Source organism: Aulonocara sp. 'chitande type north' Nkhata Bay, linkage group LG23 (assembly GCF_057382095.1).
Source record: "Aulonocara sp. 'chitande type north' Nkhata Bay isolate Kocher_YH1m ecotype deep benthic linkage group LG23, A_spYH_male_GT1.1, whole genome shotgun sequence".
NCBI classification, from domain to species: Eukaryota; Metazoa; Chordata; class Actinopteri; order Cichliformes; family Cichlidae; genus Aulonocara; species Aulonocara sp. 'chitande type north' Nkhata Bay.
This window is the reverse complement of record NC_141365.1, coordinates 5884425-5910318: the sequence shown is the minus strand read 5'-3', so window position 1 is coordinate 5910318 and position 25894 is coordinate 5884425. Positions and strand designations below refer to the sequence as shown.

General features: G+C 41.7%; 2 protein-coding genes across 6 annotated transcripts; one reads left to right on the top strand and one right to left on the bottom strand.

Moving 5' to 3' along the window:
* The first annotated feature begins 88 nt into the window (after positions 1 to 88).
* On the top strand, positions 89 to 1677 carry LOC147301034 (small ribosomal subunit protein eS27-like). 2 transcript variants are annotated; one of them, XM_086282511.1, is made up of 4 exons: positions 89 to 235; positions 930 to 1038; positions 1127 to 1237; positions 1330 to 1677. In XM_086282511.1, exons 1-4 carry the CDS (start codon positions 230 to 232, stop codon positions 1356 to 1358), a joined length of 255 nt encoding a protein of 84 aa, XP_086138637.1. In that variant the 5' UTR covers positions 89 to 229; the 3' UTR covers positions 1359 to 1677. The 2 variants fall into 2 exon arrangements, with proteins under 2 accessions (XP_086138637.1, XP_086138638.1); XM_086282512.1 differs by lacking the exon at positions 89 to 235 and adding an exon at positions 283 to 812.
* Positions 1642 to 25894, bottom strand: tpm4a (tropomyosin 4a). Of its 4 annotated transcripts, none has more exons than XM_086282506.1 (9): positions 25544 to 25894; positions 22618 to 22743; positions 6556 to 6689; positions 6304 to 6421; positions 6125 to 6195; positions 5938 to 6013; positions 4859 to 4921; positions 4555 to 4624; positions 1642 to 2808 (listed from the first exon to the last, which is right to left on the bottom strand). In XM_086282506.1, exons 1-9 carry the CDS (start codon positions 25655 to 25657, stop codon positions 2726 to 2728), a joined length of 855 nt encoding a protein of 284 aa, XP_086138632.1. In that variant the 5' UTR covers positions 25658 to 25894; the 3' UTR covers positions 1642 to 2725. The 4 variants fall into 4 exon arrangements, with proteins under 4 accessions (XP_086138632.1, XP_086138634.1, XP_086138631.1 ...); XM_086282505.1 differs by lacking the exon at positions 1642 to 2808 and adding an exon at positions 3439 to 3644; XM_086282508.1 differs by lacking the exons at positions 22618 to 22743; positions 25544 to 25894 and adding an exon at positions 14098 to 14607.

Here is a 25894-nt window from a genome sequence, read left to right as displayed (position 1 = left end):
TTCCAGTACACTTTCCATTCTCTTACAGCTGTGCTGTTTGTTAAACACGTAGTGTGCATTCAGCACGGACCTACTTAGGCCCCTCCCTTACACGAAGCCTCCGCCTACTCGATTCTTATAACTCAGACCTACACCAAACTACAGGTGGATTTAGTGACGAGCATAGCGGGCTTAGTTTGCTATATCATTTATTTACATTTGACGAGAAAACCGGACGATCTGAGCAAAAATGTCTGTAAGTGAAAATCTTATTATAATTTTTAGATTTGACTGTTTTTGTTAGAAATATTAGAAAGTAGAACAGTTCTGACTGACAGAAAGATGCTTTAATAGTATTTTGTGAACTAAGAAATACAACATTGTACTGAATTTTAAAAAGAGTAGCAATAAAGTGAGTAATATTTTTTTTAACTCTTGTAATATTGAACTTGTAGCAACATGTTATATACTGTTATCTGCCCATTGTTCTTGTACTGTACGAATGATGCTTGGGCTTGTCTGGACATGTTGCTCCTCTAACTAGCAATTCATTCTTCAGACTGTAGGGGGCATACGGCTATAAAACATATTGCGGTACATCTCTTAAGACAATCCTGTCTTCTTCTTTCACCTCAGCGGATCATCTGTCTTCATCTCACCCTATCCCCATCATCTTCCACTGTCACCTTTATCCAGTATATCCAATATTCAGCCTCTTCTCTAATTTCCAAACCAGTTAACCTGAGCTGTACAAATTCCTGTCAGCTATGCCTCCTGTCGTTTTGTTAGTGCTGTCTCCAAACCATACATCACAGCAGTTTTACCATGATCTTGTAAATAATCATTTTCATATTCTTATCCCTCCATTAACCCCATCCTGTCAGTAGCAGAACAATTGAATAGCTCATGTTTAAAAAAAAAAAAAAAAAATGCTCTGCCTTTTCTTGCAGCTGGCTAAGGATCTGATGCACCCAAGTTTTGCCGAGGAGAGGAGGCAGCATAAGAAGAAGAGGCTGGTGCAGAATCCAAACTCTTACTTCATGGATGTTAAATGCATGGGTAGGAATTTTGGCTCATGGTGCAAAGTTTTAGGATTTATTTTTAGTTATGTGTGGCAAGCTCTAATTGATCTGCAAATGCTCATCAGGGTGTTACAGGATCACCACCATCTTCAGCCATGCCCAGACAGTGGTGCCCTGTGCAGGCTGCTCTATAATCCTTTGTAGGCCACGAGGGGGGAAATGCAGACTGACAGCAGGTAAGTACAATGCCAAAAACAGTAGCTTTGAATAAGATCCTCCTAATTTGCTTGCAAGACCTTGCTGAAATGTTTGACATTTCTCCCTCTAGGCTGCGCCTTCAGAAAGAAACAGACATGAACAGTAACGAACCTGGAACCATGCAGCAGAAATACCCAAGGATAATCGAGGCTGAGCGATGCCATGTTGCAAATCCTCAGCAAATAGAGAAATTGCCTCTATTTATCTAAATGAGTACGATTTGACCCCCGTGTGGGGCTGAATGAGACAGAATCATCTGAATGCATGTACACTCCAAAGCAGATTGACATAATGAAGCACTTTCCTGTAAAGACATTGTCATTACTTCTTCTGCATGAGTAAAATGCAACAATCAAATTTGCAAAAAACTTCAGACAAGTCATGATTTCTGTAAAACATTTTAATAGGTTGACATGGGTGGGGTGGGGGTGGGTGAATGAAGTATTTCATAACAGTCTCAACCAAATGTGAGGCACTCTCAGTGGCTCTGACATGAGATGAAACCACGATGACCATCACAAAAAAAATAAAAACATTTCATGAATTGTCTGTGTTGTGTGTGTTCTTTGGTTTTGAGAGTTCCTCTGGCAAAAAGGAGTGGTGTAAATGAAACAAAACCCAAGGAAAAAAAAATACAACTTCTCACATTACCTAACATTATTCTACTATATACAATAAGTATCCATGGTTGATAAAACTTGACTGAGCTTCCAGTGGTTTGGGGTTTAGCTCACTCATATTGTAAATATTGGCTACACAATGGCATATTGTTGGTAATGATGCATTAGGTATCAGTGGTCAGGACGTCCGCATCAGGTTCAACACCTTGGCCAAAGAGGCATTACGTTATAATTAAATGTAAAGAAGTCTTAATCACTGAACCTTGTTATCAGGTCATCTGTTCACGTGACTGTTGTGCTGTTCTAACACAAAAAGAGACTGAGACGAGCACAGATCTGTCAAATATCTGTTAATTTGCAGCCACTGGAGATAAAATGGAATAATAATAAGAAAAAAAAATGTTGACTAACTTCAAATCACCAGTAGGTGGCGCTTAAAAGCCACACAAGACTGAGCAAACCCCTATGCCATATGTAGCCTATGTATTAAAAATAATCAGAAGTGTAATGTATGTGCACATAATGTGTAAAATTAAGTCTGTTTAAGTGGTTGAGTGACCAAATCTGAGGTTTCTTTGGACAAATTTAGTGCCAGTTCTTTGTAAGTGGTCAAAAACGAATTTCTACAAGAACATCTGTAGGTTTAAAAAAAATAAAGTAGCAGTGGATTCAAAAAATCTTTATAAAAAAAAAAAAAAAAAAAAAAAAAAAAAAGGGGACAAGCATTAAGTTAATCCCCCTTTAGGTGGGGAATAAAGATTTTACAGCTCGAAAGGCGGAATGGAGTCGAACGTTTAATGGAATGTTAATGACGACCTCATCCTCTCCAGCTTCCTCTGTGTGTGTTTATAAGCTGTTCAGCTCCTGCAGGGTCTGGTCCAGGACTTGGTGCATGCCCAGATTCTCCTCTTTGGCATGTGATAGTTTCTCTGGGGAGAAGAAGAAGAAGAAGAAATATGACACTGTGAACCCTCAATCACCAGTTAGCAGTGCTCGCTCATTTCATGCCACTGTAATCTCTTCGTGAGGTTTGTCACACAGCACCCCTTTTTTTAAAGACTGCACAAAGGTTGGTGTTACTGGGCAGATGTTTTGCATAACTGGTTTGGTTAAGTTGTGCCACATGCAAAAAATAAAAATCAACCACTACAGAGTACCTTTCATGCATAAACTGCTGGAAGACTGTTAGTGGGATCATACAGGATGGACTTTTTAAAGGACTCGTTTGCTGCACAGTGAAGTCATTCGTATATCCCACCTTGTGGAAATGGCATTAAGATCTATGCATACTTTATGGACATAGAAATCAGAAACTACCAAAGCGTGTAGATTAAAACCCAGGTGACTGCAAACTATTAATCCACACTAAAACCAGAAATGCTCACCTTTGTAAAACTGATATTCAGATGAACGCGTAGAGTAACAACTAATCATAAAATACACTGTTAATAAGCAAATCATAGTAACCTATATAGTTAGCTCAGACTTTGCATCAAACAGTTCATAATTTCCTTACACACTGGCAACAAACAAACAAAAAACAGACAAAAGCCGCAAACTAGGAAAGAAAACGAGCTTTAATGAATTATGTTTTGCATAGTAAGATGAGCAGAGGCACATACGATCAGAGGAGATGAACATTTAGAGGCACAGCAGACAGAGAGAAAGAGCGAAACATGTCTCTACAGAGATGTCATGTCATTGAGGGCATGGTCCAGCTCCTCGCTAATGGCCTTGTACTTCAGCTTCTGAGCATACAATTCATCTGGACGCCAGAGGTCGACAAGAAGCAGAGGCAGGTGCCAACGACAGCAGCGACACAAGCAAGCCGAAAGCAGGACGAGAGCGAGAGACAGATGGAGGCAAAGAGCAGAGGGAGAAAGGAAGAGACAAAAAAATAGGTCAGCCTTTTTAAAGATGCAGAAATGCTTGGAAGAAAGAATGATGAATACCTAATTATGCTCAAAGCTCTTCACGTTTGTTTTTTGTTGCTGGGGGAGCTTTGAGCATTTAAGACTTTTGTGAAAGTCTCATAAAACTGATCCAATAAATCCATGAACTCAGCTGCCTGTGGTTCAACAACTGAACGATCCTGACCTAAAAAAAAAATATGAGTACATTCTGTCCTCTTTGCTGCCGCTGCAGCTTCGTGGCTGACATGGAATACTTGTCCTTCAGTAACAAGGGTCTTTTATTAGCCTGTCTTAGTGAAATAGTTTCCATACATTTGGTTCCTGTGGAAAATCCTCTTTTCCACAGGAAAAAAATTCCAGTGATGCTGAAATAGGACACCTCTTCTAGAACTCAGGCCAAAACTCAGGTAAGTGATTTTGCAACTGTGTATGAAGATGTGCTCGTAGTTCATCAGCAAATAAATCACCATTTAATGAAACTGAACGCATCTTTGCAGGTTCACTTAAAGCTAGCAGACAAAATGATTTGGGCTCTGGGTGGCTGTGGCTACAATGTAGCTTGCCATCACCAGTGTGTGAATGTGTGTGTGAATGGGTGGATGACTGGATATGTAAAGCGCTTTGGGGTCCTTAGGGACTAGTAAAGCGCTATATAAATACAGGCCATTTACCATTTACATGTTCTGTTAAAAAAGAAAAAGATTTTGGGCCACAGATGCTGCAAATCCCCCAAAAACCTCAATATGAATGTGACTCTCGTACCTTCCAGGTCATCGATGCTCTTTTCCAGTTTGGCAACTGTCCTCTCGGCAAACTCTGCACGGGTTTCAGCCTGGGAGGAATTCAGACAAAGCATGTCAAAACAAACTGATGAGCGCCAACAAACACATCCATCATGAAAGACTGCAACAGGAGAGCTTTTCAGCCAGCCTTGCTAAGCTTATGGAAATGTCACATTTAACATTTTAGTGATGGGGGGGGAAATGCTACAAATGTCTCTGAATGACTGGATTATTCTCACTATTATAATTTTATTCTTAATTCTGTGAAAACACCATCATCTCACCTCCTTCAGTTTGTCAGTCAGAACTTTGATCTCCTCTTCGTACTTGTCTTCTTTTTCTGAGTACTGGTGACAGACGGAGAGGCAAAGAAACAGCATTAGCTCACACTTAGCTTTCAGCAGCAAACGTGCACACAATGGGAGCACAAAACGGCACCATCCCAGGATTATTATTGCTTTGAGAGCTCATGGCGCCACTCCCTCGCTGGCACGTAACAGGAAAGGTGTTGGCTTGTCCTGGGAACAAGTTCTGCTGTTACGCTAACCACTGCAGGTCGGTTTCAAAGACAAGCCATGCCATATTTGCTAAAGAAAAGTTGTCATGAGGTAAACCTGGCATGAGGTAAACCTGGCATGCCGTTGCACTGCATGCCTGTGCACGGGCGGGAATGAAGCAGACACATTTCTGAGTGCGGCAGGTTTCTACTGGCTGCTTATATACACACACACCTGAAACACCTTACGTAGCCAGTAACACCACTCATACACACATGAAAAAGAAAAAAAAAGCCTCAGTGGCTAATTTGGCATGCGGTAGATAAGTTGGTGTGCAAACATATATTTAAACAGCTGCATATCAAAGGAGTTCAGGTGCCGAGCTCCCTTATATAATAGCTTGAGTGCAAAATAAATGGTTTTAAGGAGGGCCTGATGATACACAGTTATAATGGAGGTAGTATGAAACAGTCCTTTGCCATGTGGTCTCTCTCTCTCTCTCTGAGGACAGCTCACCCAAATTACGGTGCACCGAGCCATGAGTAAAGCCCTAATGATAGGATTCGTGTGTGCATGGTGCCAGACTTGGTGTTCAGTATATATATTTAGTTTTTCTGTTTGTGTTTGTGAAAGACAATGAAAGCAACTGCCTAAAGTTTTAGTTTGTTTTGTCATATTATTAGATGTTCACAAATCACATTGATGCATTTTGACAGGAAACCTTTTTTTCCTCCTTTACTGGATAAAATCAGATTTTTTTTTTTTTCTATATTTGGAAGATTCTTGTTTGGAAAAACATCACCAATCTCCAGAAAGCCAAAGCAGAATTATTACTTCTTAAAGTGTCAATGCATTTCGTCTTGTACCTTCTCAGACTGGGCTTCTAAGGACTTCAGGTTGTTGGTCACATTTTTCAGCTCCTCCTCTAGGTCACTGGCTTTACTGTAAGGAGAATCCCACACATACTTTGTTTTAATCTGCGAGCCGCACAAGAGACCATGCATCTGTATGAGAGTCAATGGATTTATACATTTGTGCGCTTATTGCATTTACCATTCTGAGAGCTCGGCCCTCTCCTCAGCTCTCTCCAGCTCGCCCTCCAAGATCACCAGTTTACGAGCCACCTGAGAAAGAAAAAGAGAAATATTTTAAACTCAAAAAACTAAGAGGCTATTAACGATCTGAATAAGGGAATTTCTCTCTTGCACTTAAGCCGTCACTGTCAGAATCACCTCCTCGTATTTGCGGTCGGCCTCCTCTGCGATGTGTTTGGCCTCCTTCAGCTGCATCTCCTGAATCTCCATCTTCTCCTCATCCTTCATCGCTCGGTTCTCAATCACCTTCATTCCTCTGGGATGACAGGACACAGCGTGAGGAGAGGACAGACTTTCTTTTGTGAAAGTCAGGTGAACTAGATAACACATGTTCTCCCGTGCAAGGCAGACTTTTTCTCCACTTGTGTCTAATGCGAATAAGAAACTGACCTCTCGCTCTCATCTGCAGCCTTCTCTGCCTCCTCCAGTTTCTGCAGCGCTGTGGCCAGTCTCTCCTGGGCACGGTCCAGCTCCTCCTCCACCAGCTGGATCCTACGGTTAAGAGCTGCTACCTCACCCTCTGCCTGCAAAGGAAAAAAAAAAAAAAAAATAGGAAGAACTTTAGTCATGCATTTATTCAACTTTAAGTCACCCGAAGTTGTCTGTCGTCCTCCACCATAAAACAGGAAGAGAAGGAAATGACACAATGACAGAAGTCGGGGGAAAGAACTTTTCACCCTGTTTTCAGCAATTGTTGCAACAAAAATCAGTGAATGTCCAAACCAACCAGAAGGACGTAATTTTAAAAGTAAAAGGGAATAAAAATTAACATCTTGTAGATTTAAGCAAGGCCTGTGTGGACAGGATATGGTGATGTCCTGTCTACACTTCCCTAACAACTACTGTTATCAGGAGGTTGAATCTCTGTCTTTTTTTTAACTTAGTTCCTCATCCAACAAATTGATGCATCACTTTAAAACCAAACCACATCTATTATGAACAAAAGTCCAAAAATGAACTCAAGTGTTGCATATTTCACCACATGAAACACTTTTTTTTTTAAAGCTGTCAATGGAAGAGCAGCTATACAGTCACACAGTACAATGCCTACCCAGAACTCTGATAAAAATATTTAAATACAGCCACCTGAATATAATCATGGTGCTATGACGACAGGGAAATATTCACCCTTATCATTCATATCCTAATCCTCACTAACAAAGTGAATCCAAACAAAGGCTGCAAGTGAGTGAGTGAGTGAGTGAGGGGGAGACAGTGTAATCTACTCTGTGTGCTCTCTGGGGTCACTCGGGTTTCTCAAATCAAAATGTGACGGTTAAAATGTGAAATGGAGGCAGCTGGAGGTCGTTGGGAGATTCGTCCATAAAAGCAGGGCCCAACTCTAACCGTCTTTAATGAGAACATGCTGCATCTGGCTGGAAAGTGTAATTCCTTACAATGTAGCAGGACGTCTGCGCGAAACATTTAGACAAACTCAATTTCCGGTGATGCTCAAGCCACAACTGGGCAAAGGAGGGAGAACGAATGGGCTTCTGCTCGTCTGCCCTCGATAAACAAAAAGCCAGAAAGAGGAAAAAAGAAAGCAAACAGACAACTACACAAGAATTTCCTCTGTTGGTCGGGGAGTTTATCCAACAATCATCTCCTTGGGAGTTGCATTCAAAGTAAAAACTGACCTCAGTCTTAGCATAACACAAAGAACCTGCTGTTAAAATGAAAGTTCACAACCAGACCGATAAGTTGCTGAACCATTCACTGAAACCCGGAGTACTCACACAAGTTTATTATGTTTACAACCTCGCAGGCTGTATTCTCTGCTCTGATGAGGGCAGCAGTTAGTAGGTCAGTGACTCATTAGCCAGTTTTTCAGTCCAGCAATCGCTCTGATCAACCGTCAGTGTCTCCACCATTCAGCTTACAGGCAGAGGAGTCATTCTGCGCAGAAACTGGTGACCGAAAGTCACAAATAGAAAATGAGATGACTGATAAGAAGGACCAATGCAAAGAACAGAGAGCTTAAATATACTGAGACTTCCATTCTGTCATAGACTCGATATGTTCAGGAAATCCAAGCATGATGGCACAGGCTTCATTCTCATTTTTAGTATTTTCTCCATCTTGCATCCATCTAATCTAATCTTGGCCTGGTGACCCGCCACTCCCACCGCCGGTCGTCTGTGTGGTTTTTTTTTCTACCCTCTTCTTCATCCTCTCCCAGGTCCTCCCCTGCTGCACAGAAAGCTCACAGGGGAGGCCACCCATACGAGACAGGAAATGTCTGCCTAACTATCGCTGATGTGTCTCAAAACCGCTGGCACTTGACAGACGTTGAAAACCGAACCGGACACAGAATGAATGAAAAATCATAAATCGCTCAGAACATCTTGAAATCTCATCAGCAGTGTCGCTCGCACAGGTCTGCATCCATCGATGCCACATCTGGCTGCCCAGAAACGTTACCTAGTATTCAACTGCAACCTGAAATAACAGATATTGGTACTTCCTGTGTCCTGAATGGAGCAATGTCCAGCACGCAAACAAACATGCTATTCATCTGTTTTAGGTCAGCTACGTTAGCGCACCAGCTGCTGTAATGTGCTTCCAGACACGCACACGCTCTGCAAACATGCAAACAGACACTCTTATTGCACCAATCTCTTCCTCTCTCAAACATACACACACACACATAATTACCAGCTATCCAGTCTCCTACCCAGTAAACTGCGTTCAAGTATCAAAACAGACAAACATAAAAACCTCAGCTAACACCGGTATGGTGGCAGTGACAGAAATGTGCGCAACCTGGTGCCTTATCTGCCATCTGCTCATAGCAAAAAAGGCAGGGAGTGGGGGAGCCCCATACAGACAGAGACACCCTTGTGTCAGGTTTAAAAGGAAAAAAAATGAATGTATTTACAGGTTATCTCATGCTTCTAATTGACTGAGCTGTGAACAAAGAAGAGCCTTTCCTGTAAATCCTGAATGCACAGTTTTAGCCACAGACTCTTCTGCAGCTTTAGAAAATCATTTAACCTTGGCCGGTGCAGCCACAAGCCCAGCAGCAAAAGCGGACTGAAAAGTATTCAGAGCCTTTGTGCGAACACGATGTCAAAACAATGTTACCATAAATGCCAAGAAACAAGAAGTAAGGTTAACGACGAGCTTTCACTACTCATCATATAGCAAATGAGGATCTTGAAAAAAGGTGACAGGAAGTACGCTGCCCAACATCCTTTCATTTCCTCCCTTTGATTGTTCTTTCTTTCACTGCTCCGTCTGTCTCTCTGGCCATGCCCCTTCCTTTAGCACCCACTTTTCATTCTTTGGCTGCCAGGGACGCACCCTGCCTTATATGGTAAAACAAACTATGGAGAATGTTTGTGGTGGAGTATCAGGAAGACTGAGGCAACAACCACGCAGACTTTAAAAGATACTGGGACACAAGTAGCTGCTCTGTTGTCACCGTAAGTTAATATGTCACCAGCTTTCTAAGTCAGGAATGGAGCTTTACTGCTCAGTGCAACCAGCAGGCTGTGTGGCTATTAGAGCCACAAGATTCCTAAAGCTTTAGCTCAACATTTCGGGAACTAAATTCTAGTGTGAGATTTAAAAAAAATAAAAATAAAAACCACTGTTAACAGTCTCAAAACACAAAACTTTGGGCTGACAAAATAGTTCCCAGCTACAGTGGAGACTATGGATAAGCTGCGGATTTAAAGAGCCTAACTGCCATCATTCCCAGCCAATAAATAGTGTTAATTAGTGAGCTTAGATGGGCTGATTTCAGCAGATTACACTGACTGACTGCCATAGTTTCATTTTATTGTGCAGCAAGAAAGCAGTGCAAGATGTTCCATGACATTAAGCTACCTTTTTAACAGACACTGCATTAGTAAGTGGCACAGACTACGGTACTACTGATGGCATGGAGTGATTCATCTGTCTTAGTTGAAGTTAGAGCACTCGAAGTGAGGCTGCAGACTGCTGGGAGTGACTTAAGAAATACCTGAGTGTATTACATATGTTAGAGACAGCATCAAGGACAAGTGAAAGAGGAATCTAATTACTGGCTGATTTCAGGGCAGTGGGCTAATGAGCGGCACAATGCTGTTGGGGTTCAGTGCAAGTTATTCCTGACTGCCTGCTGCTCTTAAAGTTACTCTGTGTTGGTTCGTGACAGAAAGAAAGTGTGTAATCATTTCCCACAAAGATCTGGCATGCAAAGAAAGCTGCATAAAGTATAAGCCAGTCTGTCATGAAGTATGTAAAAGACGGTTGTTAAACATTCAGACAAGCATCACAATGAGCTCCTTCAGCGCTAAACAATTTGTCGCCATTTAAAAGCATGTACTCAGACTTTTAGGAGGATCTCGACTCTGGTCTGAGTCTTCAGCTCAGTGTGTCTAATCCTAATCAGAGGCTGATTGCAACCCATTTGTGAACCGCACCACCAGGAATCCACAAACCATAAGAAAAACCAAATTTTCCCAGCGTTGATGCAATCTAACTTTCCAGATAAATATTAACAGGGTGATTTTTACCTGCAGGTCAAATATGAATCCCGGTAATCCGAGTTTCCTTCAGGTTACCATTTCCACTCTGCATTCACAAGCAAACAGACTCGCTGAAGTGACTCACTTTCATGGACTCTAAAAACAGTTCAAACAACTTGGTGCTGTATACATGCTATTTAACGACATTACAGCAAATTCGCCTGTGCTAGGACTAACCGAACAAATATAACCCACTCCTCGTTTGAATGAGAACCCTCAGCCTTGGCCTGCATAATCAGCAAAGCCACAAGCCACTTACATGGGAGTGTTCCCCAGGATGCCAGCGACTGCCAAAAAGTATCAACATGTGGCAGTTATATTTGGAAAGTTGAGCTATTCCCAGGGAGAAAGTCCAAAGAAAACAGTGAAATCAGGAAGTAATTCTTTCCACAGAATCTGCTGGAGACTCCTAGAGGCCCAGCAGAAAGCCTTAGCTGACCGCACAAAGCAACAAACGAACACCTTTAGCTCAGCAGATGAGTGTGGGGACGTCGTTTTTCACGATAAGCATTTTTTTGAATGGCTTCCTGCAATTTACTCTCGATATGAGATGCAAGTAAACAAATACAGTTGCCATAAGCGTAGGATGCAACTTCAGTGTGTCTAATTAAATGTTGTAGTGCAAAAAAAGACTGCAGACTTCTGCTCTACATGGAGAGAATAGTGTTAGTAACTATAAGAACATAACAGGACACTAAAGATGAAGTGGCACATCAATGTAGAAATACCAACTTCACCGAGCACAGTAATCTTCCTGTTGATCAGGGCTGGAGCCAGGGGACAGGAAGTGTTGGGAGTAGAAGCGCAGGAAGTACTGGACCAGGGTCGGCAGCCGACATCCTGGGAGGGTCAGTCGGAGGGAGGGCGTGCGTGGGGATTCCTCAGTAAGAATTCCAATTCCCTTTTTATATTTATTTCTGTATTTCAACTTGCGTGTGGTGAAACACTGATGCTCACCATGGCAACTGTAAGTTGTCCTCACAACAGCCTCAATTTCAGAAAAGGAAGCAGATATTTTTTCCCCGTCTCTTTTTCTTATTTTGGTCATGACTGATTGTTTAAACTAATCTTGTCATTATTAAGTGCCTGACAGAAGGAGAAGCACTCAAATTTGCTTCCATGTTCCAAAAACAACTAATCTGCTTCATCTGTGCTCTTTACAGGACTCCGAACACAGTCAAAACGATCACCTCTGACCCGACTCTGCTGCGAAAACTGAACGAATTCATGTAGAGAAATAGTGGCTATAAACAAAAAGCATCACAAGCCTTTGACTACAACCTTAAATCATTACAGAGAGGTTAAGAAACATCCCCAGAAGCGTCAAAACCACAATAACATGAAGCAATTTTCTTTATCAGCGAGAGACGTAGCCAACGTTTTTGTACTCCCTCACACATTTTTAAAGAATGATTCATTACACGCAGCAAGGTTCTTGTTTTGATCTCCCCGCACTCAGAAGGATTTTCTGTGCCAAGGAATAACTCCAGGTTGTCCTAATTATTCACACATGGGACCACACCAGCCTCGCCACACAGTTGCACCCCTGTGTTCGACTTTGAATGGAGGGACATGTGGGACATCAAACTGCTTGTGCACGTTAATCCTGACAGGAATGAAAAAAATTTTTTAAATGCAGCATCCACTCTGAAGATAAGAGTTTAACCACACCCTCCCATTTCAGTGTAAACACACTATACAAGACATACTTATAAGTACTGGTCAACAACTATAAGTCCACCTCTGAAACCTGGTTCATCAGTTTTGAAATGCTGGACCAAACTGACCAGCCAGTCTGTCTCATATGCAATAAAAATTTTTCTAACAATTAATTTCTTAAAAAAAACACAACCCTTTCAGCTCTTCATTGATGTGAGACCACACATGCACCCTGACAGCAGATGTAGTTATACGGGGCATCCCCATATCATTCATTCATTCAGTTACCATTCCTGTGTCAGTGTTTTGAAGTTCATGCTGCAGTTTGCACAAACATTGAACAGAAACACTTGTAAAGTACACAAAGCACCCACTGAACAACCACAAACTGCAACACAAACAAGCCAACTATGAAGCCAAACTTCTTAAACCGATACGGTATGTGAGTCCATACCAAAATAATTACCCACACGCCCATTGGCCAAATTAAAAAGGTGGCCTGTTACCTAATAGCCATCCTGTAACAAAGGGCTTTGCCTTGCAGCAGGCCCAACTCCTTTCATCAGTTCAGCTGCCATATCTTTACTGCCACACCTTCCCCTCCCACCCTCCTGAAGTCTTTCTCATTGTCCTATCATTAAAATAACTCCTATGCAAAAAGTATGGCACCGTGTGCCATAAAGCAGCACGTGAAACGAGTCAAAAACTGTTGCCTAACTGTGCTGCTACTAAGCGTTTCTCTCTCTCTCCCCTCCAGCCACTACCTTTTCTGCATGTGAAGCCATAAAACTCGGATGTGGGCACAGTCAAGAGACAGGCAGGTGACAGACCCGCCAATTACTCAATATATGAGTCACATCTGACACATTGAAGGCAATGGTTAAAGACGCTCAATTTGTGGAACTTTAGCAATGACTAATTTCAGCCCAAGCTGAGCAAATAACCCAAACTTTACAGTTTAATGTAAAGAGGTGTGGAAAACAGCTTTCAGTTGTTTCATTGTTCAACTTCACCAATTTACAGTTTTATAATAAAAAACTTAAAGGTGATCTCAACTGTTACTGACTGTTGATTGACTGATCAATGAAGCAGCTGATCTTTTGCTTCTAGCTGAAAACAGCAACATTTTTAGAGCTACTCCTTTGTGTCCCTAATAACAGAGGAGACACTCTTTAACTGTGCCCTGTATTTTCCGATTATCTGTGGAGGCCCGAGGGTCAGCCCTTCAACCAGACAGCTGCCGAGGGAAAACAGCCACCCTTGCCGAAGTGCCTTTGAGCAAATCAGTGTTAAAAAGTGAATTCCATTGAAATTCCAAGTCCAAAACATTGTCCCATTAACCCGCAAACCAAATGGAATCTGACTGAAAATATAGTCACAATTATGATACAATTAACACAAGAATTGTTTGACTTTAAAAGAAATAAACTGGTCAGGCTAATAGATTCGCCACAATTTGCACAATCACTTCAACGCTGTCTACGTGGTCTAATCACTGTAGTTTCACAGCGGCCTTCAAGTCACACGGAGCATGCGCGAAGAGCTGTAGGAATCCAAACTTTTTTTTCGTTGCAGACCAACGCCTTGCATTGTGGCACATTCACGCCCGCCACCAGTGAATCAATGACATGAGACTAATAAGACTTTCTAGAGCCCGAGAGGCGAATACGAACAATTCAGTCCGTGTTTAATGATTATAATACATGGGAAATGGCGACAATAGAAAAAGCTAGAACAATAGAGGAGTTGATTGTCTCACTTTTTCCCGGAGCTCCCGTTCACTGTCCAGCTCTCTCTGTAGGACCTGAGCCCGATCTTCTGCGTCGTCGGCCTGCTGCTGCAAACACTGAATCTTTCTCTTCACAGCATCCAGAGAGTTCACACCTGCCATTGTTTACTGTTTCCTTACTTAACTTAAGACTAAACGTAAAAAAATAAAACAGTTATGACTATGTATATGTTGTGCAAAAACGAGGCCACTGATTCCTGCTTATTTGGTCTATTCAGAGTAGTTGAGTAACAGAAAAATAAGACTTTTGTTCGTTGATTTAAAAAAAAAAAAAAAAAAAAACAAAGGAAAAACGAGAAAAATAGGCGTGAGTCCGGAGATAAAGTATGAGGAATGTAAAGGAGTCACTCAAGTGCAGCAAAAAGTTATATAACTAGGAAGCGTGAGTGTCCAGGTGTTCCCCGAGTGTTTCTTCTGGATTGTAGGAATGAAAAGTTCATGAGCGGCGCAGAAAGTGGTCCTCGGGAATGTAGGTAGCCGTTTTGGTCCGGACTCAGCTTCAGTTAGAGTTTGAGGAGCATACAGAATAAGCTGCGCGGTGAGAAGAGCGCCAGACTGTGGCGGAGGAGGAGAGTGAGTGATTGGGTCGATGACGCCGAAGAGGGCGGGGCTTGAGAGTGAGTGAGTGTGTGTAAAAAGCTGATCCCTGTGACTGATGTGAGCACTGCTGCGAGACTTTGAAAAGAAAAAGGAGAGCCAGGATGAATTACTTTCAGTCATTGTGAAGGCGCAGTGTCCATTGTTTAGTTGTCTCACACAAACTTGATGTGACAGTTAAATTTCCCCTGAGTTTGTACTGCCTCCAGTGAAGTGTGAATAATTTGAGTATTTCCTCTTTTAAAAACCCCCACACAATTATATTTCATTCTGTCATCGTGGACTACTGGTTAAAGTGCCACTCTGCATATACCATTCTAACTTCATGGTGGAAATCCAAACCTAAGCAGCAGCGATTAATGTGTTTTGGATGGCAACAGGTTATTTAACCTTAAACGACCACGTGGTCACAGAGAAGCTGTTGCTCCATTTCAGAGGGGTCATACAACTGGCCTGCATCAAGCACAGAATACAGCTAAGGAGAATGATTAAAACTAGTGAGGAAGAAACACTTATCAGTGAGGCTCAATGGAAAAAAAAAAAAGGCTTGTGTTTGCTATGGGGCATAAAGATAGGACAAAGGTCACGTGGTCTGATGAGTCCAGATTTGTCTTCTTCCAGAATGATCAGTGGATCAGGCAGATAAAGTGATGCATCCACATGCATCTACTGTACAAGCCTGTGGGGGCAACACTAATGATCCGAGGCAGCTTTACCTGACCGGATCCAGGTTCAGTTAACATGCCCCCCAAAAACTGAGGTCACCTGACTACCTGAATACACTGAATGACCCGGACTTTCTATCAATTGATTTTTTTTCTTCTCTGATGGCACATGCATATTTCAAAATGGCATGCTAGGGTTAGTTGGGCTCAGACTGTGCAAGTATCCTTATTATTCTTGACATGAATATAGAGCAGGGGTAGACAACTCCAGGCCTCGAGTGCTGGTGTCCTGCAGGTTTTAGATATCACCAGTGTTGGGACTAACGCGTTATTAAGTAACGCGTTACAGTAACTACGTTATTATTGTGGTAACGAGCACGGTAACTAGTTATTATGCCAAAATCAGGAACGCGTTACTCGTTACTGGGATTTAGATAGGGTCGTTACTCGTTACTTCGTGTGGTGGCTATCGCGGAGCTTCCACAGATTCAGTAACATTAGCAAGTGGTGGAGGCCAGCAGGTGGATGAAGGAAAAGGGACGCAGAAGGAAAAGAGACCCGAGGCGGCCGCCGGTCCAAGTGTGAACTGAACTTCAGGTAAGAAGTTATGACCTGCAGTCTCTCTGGGTCAGATATAAACCAAGTTTAGGTGGAGTTTATTTTCGTTATTCTGACTTTTTCCGTACTGCGTGCTAGCTAGCATGACGGAGTTTCTACACAGCTGGGTGGGTGCTATGAAGTTAATGATGTTGAACCTTATTTTGTTCATAAGTTATTAGAGTTGCCAACCGTCCCGTCTGGTATTCAGAGAAAATATTACGCGTTTCTTATTGAGGTGAAAAGGAACAGTTTGTCCCGTAATTCAGCTACAATGAAAAAGGCACAAAGCTGGAGTTATTCTGTGTCTTTACGTTGCACAGCTGCCTCTTCTTCTCTCATTCTCCCCCCTCCCTCTCCCGTTTCTACTTCAATCATGAAAACTGATCAATGATCAGCTGATCGGCTCTCTTGTTTGTTTATCGCCCACTTTGCACCGAAAGAGGAAACCAGCGGATGTCGCGCTAAACAACAGCAGCACGTTTAAGCTTGATCAGCTGTTGTTAGAATTTATTTAATATTAATTTCTAGTATCAGCTGATGTTTGCTGGAGCCACAGCTGCAAAAAAGCTGCTGGTCATGATATGGTTTGGTTATCTGGTGAGAGGGAAACATGAAGATGAAACCAGGAGATGTCCTTACTGGATCATCAGAGCTGAGCAGGTGATGGAGAAACAGGTTTACCTTTTAGGTGACATGAATGAGTTGAAGTTATGAACTGTTTCTGAGAGACAAATAACACCAGGATCCTTTTCTAAGTAGCTGACAGCTGGTAACTGTGCAGGGGCGGGTCTAGCAAAGTGTTGCCAGGGGGGCAGGTAGGGCATTAACAGGGAAAGGGGGGCACAAAGAAATACTTTTCTTTCTTATTCTCATTTAAAATGTCTAGCTTTTAAAAAATAATTATCTGAATCTTACAACAAACGATTGATAGATTGATGCATATATACCATCAAAACAGTGAACATCACTGTCACAACAGTGTTTGTTTTCATTCAAAGGCTTTATGATTTTTCCTATAATGGTGGGCCAGTCTCTAGTCAAAATGCCCGGGATGATTTTTTTGTCCCAGTCCAGCTCTGTATGCAGCTCATCTGCAGTCTGGTGTTGCCTACATCTTCCTATTCGGAAGGCAGAATTTCTGAGTTCTGAGTACAATCGAAAGCACCACGACTGCAGTTTTTGTGTTGGATGTAAAAGGCGCAGATGACACTGTGACGTAGGCTAGAATCATGGCAGCAGTCAATGACGGTCCAGGCGTGGGATTTCTCTCGTGGAAATATGCACATTATCTTTTTCTTTCTATTGGTAGGTGGCACAGTGCACTTGTGGCAAGTAAGCAAGCTAGAAGATTGGCAAAGTTATGGAAGCAACACATTAACAAGAGAATTCTGAGTAAAACCAAAGTTACTTTCCCTAGTAACTAGTTACTTTGAAAGTAACGAGTAACTTGAAGTAACTGAGTTACTTTTGAGAGAAGTAACTAGTAATGTAACTAAGTTACTATTTTAAAGTAACTTACCCAACACTGGATATCACCCTGGGTCAGCACACCTGAATCAAATGATTAGTTGTTACCAGGCCTCTGGAGGACTTCATGAGATTTTGAGGAGGTAATTTAGCAATTTGAATCAGCTGTGTTGGATCAAGGACACATCTAAAACCTGCAGGACACCGGCACTCGAGGCCTGGAGTTGCCTACCCTGATGTAGAGCAAGGGGCAACCTCTAGAGGTGAAGCTAGCAGTAAAGTACCAAAAACGGCAATACCTTAAATTGCCACTTGAGGCTTGCTAAAAGCAGGTAAATTTAATTGGCTCAAATGTTCAAATACTAAACTTCACTGCAGAAATAAGCATGTTTAAAGCCAGATACTAACGCGGGTTTTTTTTGTTTGTTTGTTTTTTCCTTTTATGACCCATTTTAATTAACTAAAGTGATGCACAACTAGGCCCATGGTCACACTGAGCAAACATATGCCAGCTAGGTTGCTATACTATCTGCTAAATCCGATCTTACCTAATATGAGGAGGTCTCTGAAATAGACCTCTCGGCCATATTTGAGATGTTGGTGTGTTTTTTCAGCAATTTTAATGCAGTAATCAGACAAATAATATGGCAGTCTACAGATACACGCAGCTAACCCAGGTTGCTACTGTTAGCTGATAACCTATCTCTAGATCTTCTCGTCCATATACGGTCACTTCAAGCTCTTAAAAAAAGGGAAAAAATGGTGAGACTTCTCACCAGGTCTGCACAAACCAACGGGTAAGGTCACGATGGCTATATCCATCTTTTATTTACAGCATCTGGTCTCAAGTGACCACTTGTGTAATAGAATGTCATGCCCCTGCTCAATATGACAATAAACACCTAGATTATTTCAGTGGGCAAAGACCAGAAATTGTGACTGGTGTGCTGGAATTTAAAAGAAGACGTCAGAATAAGTATTCCTTGGTGTGTTGCAGGCCATTTAAACAGCCCAAGATGATTAGTGAACCTCTAATATATTTCTAAATCCTTTTCAAAATTTTCATTATGTCGAATAAGACACCACCGGTGCCCAAAGGAGTACACACACTGTTTTTGCTGAGGACACGTGATTACTTGTATGCTGCTTAAAGAATGTGGCCATATGTGGCCCCGGCACCCTCCAGATGTAGTCAGTTATCTTGGGTTGACACCCACACTAACCAGTAACCTAAGCCACTAAGCCAAAAAGAAAAAAAGGGGGTAGCTAATGTAGGAGTGCAAAAAAGTGCTGCTGGTTCCAAAAACAAGACTCCATGTTCAAATACCGAGCTTTCAGAGCATTAAGAAACATGTCTACAGCCTCATGCAAAAAAACAAGATTTCCCCATCTAATATCAACTCATGGGAGTCTAGTCTTTTTTGTAACATCCTCATGGGTACTGGAGTTAGGGGTGTAACTTCTTTGATAGACAGGCATCCAGACACAGGCATCTCTAGCTGATATCTCTGGTTGGCCTCACATTCACTAACTGCAGTCACTGAGCTCGACCCCTCCACTGTGTTTATGCTGTTGGTGCCATTTGGTGTATTATATTACAGCTTACTTGTGCTTACAGTATTTTATTACTTAGTTACCATTAATTAGCTGATATCTAGATTGTACAGAACAGTTTATGGACAGAAATTGATAGCCAAGCCTTAGCTGATAACTCAGCACTGCCCTTACATTAATGATGTGTATATATATATATATCCATCCATTCGCTACCGCTGATCCTTTTCAGGGTCGCGGGGGGTGCTGGAGCCAATCCCAGCTGTCATAGGGCGAGAGGCGGGGTACACCATGGACAGGTTGCCAGTCTGTCACAGGGCTAACACACAAGGACAGACAACCATTCATACTCACATTCACACCTAGTGGCAATTTGGATTTTCCAATTAACCTATCCCCACAAACTGCATGTCTTTGGACGGTGGGAGGAAGCCGGAGTACCCGGAGGGAACCCACGCAGACACGGGGAGAACATGCAAACTCCACACAGAAAGACCCCGGCCTGATGGTGGAATTGAACTCAGGACCTTCTTGCTGTGCGGCAACAGTGCTAACCACCGTGCCACCCTATATATATATATATATATATATACATATATATAAAATTCCAACTTCTGACCTCTCAGTAAACCCGCAACTCTCTAAATAGAAATGTGTTAGTGTTTGTCTTGAAGCAGAGAGCAAATACAGAATACATGAACCACTTCCCTGCTGACTGATGATGTGCATTGTGTGGGTGTAAATCAAATTTATTCTTCATTTTTCATGTTTCACTGCTTGCCCTGCCTGTGTTTACCCCCCATCGGCTCCTATTCACACGATCAGCCTGGGAGCTTGAATATGTCGGGCGGACGGGCAAGTAGGCCAGCAGATTTCAGCCGAGGCTCATCTCAGATTCAGTCCTGCTGTTCTCAACAAGAAGAACATGTCTCACAGTCAGTCTCATGTGTTGATTGAGCTGCTCTCTCTCTGATTTGGCCCTTGCACCAGAAAAGCTGGAAGCATTGATTTCATTAGACACAGGAGTGTGGGCCTTTCTGTTTGCCTTAGCTACATTCCTCACATACCAGAGCCCCCCCCTGCCTGTTCTCTGCTCTCTCCGCCCGGCTGACCAGCTTTGCCCTAAAACTGCGACTGTTGCTGCTGTGATTGGTGTAATCAATGCCTGTACCAAGACCACATGCGCTAACTTTACTTTTCACTGCACTGTGTTTAAGTACTTAGATCTATAAGGATAGACTCTTCGTCTGGTGGCTTGAGCTAGCAATAAACAGTGATGACCTAAATATCAGCACGTCTGCTCTGGTGCCCTTTTTCATGAATCATAAACGGTTTGCTTGCAGGAGCTGCTGGCTCATTCCTCTGTTTTCCCAGTCGTTTTCAGGTTTCCAATTTTGGTCGGTGTGAATTCAGATGCGTAATGACTTGACTGCTTCCTCTAATAAGTGACATGTGGAGGGGAATTCATGGAAGTGGAGCAGAGCAGACTTCATAATTTGATGTCACTCTGTACTCTGTGGTAAATCTAAAAAAAATGCCATAGTGGACATCTATTTTTTAACACAACTCGCACTGCTTGAGTTCTCTTTCCAAACACTACAGGACACCCAAGAGTGATAGCTACAGGTCATGCTCTGGGTTTTCAAGGGGCCCACTTGACCCAGTTTATATGTGAGGCTTCTCAGAACCATCCTGAGTTTATTTAATCACTGCGTGAGGATAAACCAGCATGTCTCAGCCCCTAGGTCTATGTCTATATAGCAGGCACTTCCCTTCTCTTTGTGTTTAGTGCAACATCACATTTCCCTGGGATATCCTCCATGAGACTAAAACAATACCACATCTTAGTGGAAGGTGGGGGAGGTTTGTGCATGACTCTTCTCTCTCTGTGCTCACTTTGCTTCGTAATGCTGTGGTACTGCTTTCCCCTACTTTTTATTAAAATGCCATTTAACTGATAAACAGGTATACTGTAAACAGTATTGTATGTTTGTGATATATGTGATTCCCCCTTCCACCCATACAAACACACAGTAACGGACACAAGCAAGCAAACACACAGCTGTGCTGCATGAATCACCACTGACAGATATACAACCATGTGGTTTGTGGTGATGCCAATCTAAAATATGACCGCCTTTCCCAGATTGCAGCTGATTAGGCTCAGGAGAACTGCCAATTCCAGTGTTCTGCTACATTTACTCAATTAACTGTTTCTGTCCACAAACAAGATCCATATAGGATTTCTCAGTGGTGGTTACATTTATTTACATCTTTACATGAGAAAAAGTAAATACTCCAGAGCCAAAAAATGTTGCCATTGCAAGTTTGAGTTTAGTTAAAGGGGAAGTCTGTTTACAGCTTTTGGTCCAGCTGTGTCTCCATCATTTGGCTCTGACTGCAAGACTGCGAGTTTGACAATAAAGTAATTTGGTGGTGTGAAGTTAGAAATAAAAAAAGCTTATCAGACTTCTTTCACCGCCTCCTTAGTCATGCCTGAAGATTGTGGGTTAAGCTACCTGAAGCTACAGCTAGAGGTTGAAATGCATTGTTGGATATGTAGGCAGTGTGCTTCTTAACGAAGAATTAAAAAAACATAATAGCTTCCAAATGTTCAAATTAGTCAGCTTGGACATGAAATGCTATTAAACCTGCTAAGTCGTTAGAACAAAGTCTGTTTGATGTGGGACTGCACTGATTTCCACTGATGTAAGAACAGCCCAAGTAATAGTGCTGCATTCACAGCGAGTGAGTGGTCGTCTTGTTCCCTGTCTCTTGTAAGTGCAATGCAGTGAGCTTACAAGAGGCAGGTTATTGACTAATTATCTCCCCTTGTGTCCTAGATGTGCCCATAACTTGCACATTCATGTATCAAACTGACTTTTAAATGCTACATAATTTATTTAGTTAAAGTCCAAAAGCATCATAAATACTTAAAATATTTAAAAATCCTTAAAGTACCAAAAGTGAATTTAGGCATATAAACTGTTTTGTGTTGTTTGTTTTAATTTTAGTTATCACCTTTAGTAAATTGTATTAGAACATGCGAAGTGGCACAAAATGAAAAACTCTTATATTTTTTGCATGTTTGTCCCTTTGCTATCATGATTGCAACATCTGCATGCAATTTGTTGTAAATGTCAGAACATATGTCATGATGAGGCTTACAGTGTGTGTGTGTGTGTGTGTGTGTGTGTGTGTGTGTGTGTGTGTGTGTGTGTGTGTGTGTGTGTTTGGGTGAAGGGATTATAGTTTAACCGTGTGCTCATCTTTCAGGAGTGGCTGCACAGGAATGTAACTGTCTCTGAAGTGCTCCAAATCGTTCACCGAGGATCAAAGCAAAGCCACAGCTGGTGCCGGCTTAGAAAGAGTCCAGCTGTGGAAGAATGGTCCCTAGTTTTCAGTAGTGCCACAGTAATGTGTGCATGCCAGAGTCAGATGAAACAAGTATTAACATCCTTTGTTCTTCTTTACGGGATTCAAGGATTCAGTGACTGTAATGGTCATGGTTATTTGGCAGTTTGATTTCTAGTTTAACTTTGAGTAAAGTGTCCTGAAAATGAAGTGACACCGAACCCTCCTGTGTGTGTGCGTGCCGTTCACTCACATCTGCAGCTTTCTTCTCAGACAGTTCCAGTTTCTCCTGAGCATCTTTCAGGCCCTCAGAGAATTTGTCCAGTTCATCTTCCGTCTGCTTCATCTTCTTCTGCAGATCCAGTAACTCCTCCTCCAACTAAAACAAAGGATACTGTTAGTGCTGTTTTTTTCATTTTAACTCAGTTTAGCATGAAAACCTTAGATGAACCTCTATTCTATTCTAGTCTATTCTAGTGTAGTGTAGTCTGGCCTGGTGTTGTATTGGATTGGATTCTATTCTGGTCTGGCCTGGTCCATTCTAGTCTCTGTTTTTTTCTGTTCTTAGATTCGATTTGATTCGATTCAATTCTATTCTAGTATAGTGTGGTCTGGTCTGTTATGTTCTCTTGTGTTCTGTTCTATTCCATTCTGGTCTGGTCTATTCTAGTCTCTGTTCTGTTCGGTGATTTGGTATTCTATTCTATTCTATTCTATTGTATTCTGATGGAGTCTGGTGTGGTCGGTTCTTCTATTCTATTCTTTTCTATTGTATTCTGGTGTAGTCTTTTCTATTGTATTCTGATGGAGTCTGGTGTGGTCGGTTCTTCTATTCTATTCTATTGTATTCTGATGGAGTCTGGTATGGTCGGTTCTTCTATTCTATTCTTTTCTATTCTATTCTATTCTGGTGTAGTCTTTTCTATTCTATTCTATGGTGATGGAGTCTGGTGTGGTCGGTTCTTCTATTCTATTCTTTTCTATTCTATTGTATTCTGATGGAGTCTGGTATGGTCGGTTCTTCTATTCTATTCTTTTCTATTCTATTCTATTCTGGTGTAGTCTTTTCTATTCTATTCTATGGTGATGGAGTCTGGTGTGGTCGGTTCTTCTATTCTATTCTTTTCTATTCTATTCTATGGTGATGGAGTCTGGTGTGGTCGGTTCTTCTATTCTATTCTTTTCTATTCTATTCTATTCTGATGGAGTCTGGTGTGGTCGGTTCTTCTATTCTATTCTTTTCTATTCTATTCTGGTGTAGTCTTTTCTATTGTATTCTGATGGAGTCTGGTGTGGTCGGTTCTTCTATTCTATTCTATTGTATTCTGATGGAGTCTGGTATGGTCAGTTCTTCTATTCTATTCTTTTCTATTCTATTCTATTCTGGTGTAGTCTTTTCTATTCTATTCTATGGTGATGGAGTCTGGTGTGGTCGGTTCTTCTATTCTATTCTTTTCTATTCTATTGTATTCTGATGGAGTCTGGTATGGTCGGTTCTTCTATTCTATTCTTTTCTATTCTATTCTATTCTGGTGTAGTCTTTTCTATTCTATTCTATGGTGATGGAGTCTGGTGTGGTCGGTTCTTCTATTCTATTCTTTTCTATTCTATTCTATGGTGATGGAGTCTGGTGTGGTCGGTTCTTCTATTCTATTCTATTCTATTCTATGGTGATGGAGTCTGGTGTGGTCGGTTCTTCTATTCTATTCTATTCTATTCTATGGTGATGGAGTCTGGTGTGGTCGGTTCTTCTATTCTATTCTTTTCTATTCTATTCTATTCTGGTGTAGTCTTTTCTATTCTATTCTGATGGAGTCTGGTATGGTCGGTTCTTCTATTCTATTCTATTCTATTCTATTTGCATTCATCTGAGCACTGAGACCATCATATTTATTCTCACAGATGAATGAACCTTTGCAAAGATATAATGATGAAACTTTTATCGAGTTAACAACTGCTGAGCAAAATGATGGTTGAAAGGAAACCAAGTTAAGCAACTGATAAAGCTGCGGTGGCTAATTTGCAAGCAGAACTGTGTTTATGATGTTTGGAGAACATTTATTTAAATGGCATCACCCTCTCATGACAAGAACTCTGGTATGCGGTCTAATCTCTTTTCTCTTTCTCCCTTTTCTTCTCTCTCTCTCTCTCTCAGGGTTAGCTGTTCCCCCTAATCAGTGTTCCCCTCTGAGTCCATGAAGTACATCTGATAACCCTGCTGTGTCCCACACTGCCGATCTCTTCTGGGCTCTAAAAATACAGCTGTTATCAGCGAGAACACACAGACGCCTGGAACCATAAGTTGTGTGTGTGTGTGTGTGTGCACGCATGCACGTGTGTCTAATCCTCCATTTGTGTGTCTATGCATGTCCATTTGCATGCTTATTAAGGGTCACACAGTCTCCATAATGGCTGTTCTTTTAAATAGGTCCTCTTTATAAAGCGGTTGAGGTGGACTTGTTTTCTTTCCCCAAAGACCAAATCCTGGTCCTGGGTGGTCTCATCACTTGTGTACCGGTGGTGCTGACCAGTTCAAGTGAAGAGAAGTTCAAACTACTGTTTTCCTGCAGATCTCCTTTAGTACAGCTTTGTTTAAAGAATAAAAAAGTAACGAGTGGAAACTGAAAGCAACGATTTGCACCTCATTTGATCCAAAGTCAGCAATTTAATAACTTCCAAACTTTCCTGGACCTGTGGTTGGATCATCTGTACTATGAGGCATTCCTCAGAAAAGAAAAAGAAAAAAAAGTTAAACTACTTCCTAAAATATTTCCCAGCAAAGTAAACCAGTAAATTAACTGTGAAGAATGTAGAATAAATAAATGTAAGAACTGTTTACACACCATGTCCTTGTAGGTATGTCTGGTATGGTTTGAATGTCGTGATTAGTTTAAGAACTGGATAGAAAGAAAAGTCTTCAGAGAAAAGCACATTTACTGGGTGTGGACATTTCTTTTTTCATGAAAAACTGTTTTGAAATAAATTTCGCTTCAGAAGTTGCAACTAATCAGTAAATCTATAAGTAAACTATAAACTTAATCTATACATTTTTGCTTAATATACAGTTCTAGTTGCGTATTTCCAAAATCAGATCAATATCCCTAAAAAATATCTAAAATGTTTTCTATATGCGCTGGAATCCCTTGTGATCCATCTCTTTCTTGCTCTGTCTTTCCCACCTGCTTGCATTTGTCCTCTGCCGCCTTCTTGTCTGTCTCTGCCTGCTCGGCCCGGTCGATGGCATTCTCCTTATCCAGTTTCAGCATTTGCATCTTCTTCTTGATGGCCTCCATGGTGGCTGCTCGGCTGGATTTTCTCCCTCTGAGATGTTCAAACGCACCGTTAAAAGTTTGGGCTCTCGCTGAGATGTAGGAGATTCAGCCTTGCTTGCAGTGCAGGAGAAAGCTCGAGCTGAACAAAGCTGCAGAGAAAGCGAGAAAGCAAGAGAGGCAGAGACAGAAAAGGAGAGACAGATGGAAGGAGACAGAAAGAGCTGTGAACAGAGATGGAGAGTCAAGCCCTATAAGGAT

Excerpts from the sequence above, each read along its gene's own strand:
- LOC147301034 (XM_086282512.1), top strand. The coding sequence starts at position 747 with ATGCCTCCTGTCGTTTTGTTAGTGCTGTCTCCAAACCATACATCACAG. Across the intron at positions 1,039-1,126 it reads CATGGATGTTAAATGCATGG|GGTGTTACAGGATCACCACC; the intron begins GTAGGAATTTTG and ends AATGCTCATCAG. Across the intron at positions 1,238-1,329 it reads GAAATGCAGACTGACAGCAG|GCTGCGCCTTCAGAAAGAAA; the intron begins GTAAGTACAATG and ends TTCTCCCTCTAG.
- tpm4a (XM_086282506.1), bottom strand. The coding sequence starts at position 25,657 with ATGGAGGCCATCAAGAAGAAGATGCAAATGCTGAAACTGGATAAGGAG. Across the intron at positions 6,196-6,303 it reads CCGACCGCAAATACGAGGAG|GTGGCTCGTAAACTGGTGAT; the intron begins GTGATTCTGACA and ends TTTCTTTCTCAG. Across the intron at positions 4,625-4,858 it reads TGACTGACAAACTGAAGGAG|GCTGAAACCCGTGCAGAGTT; the intron begins GTGAGATGATGG and ends AATTCCTCCCAG.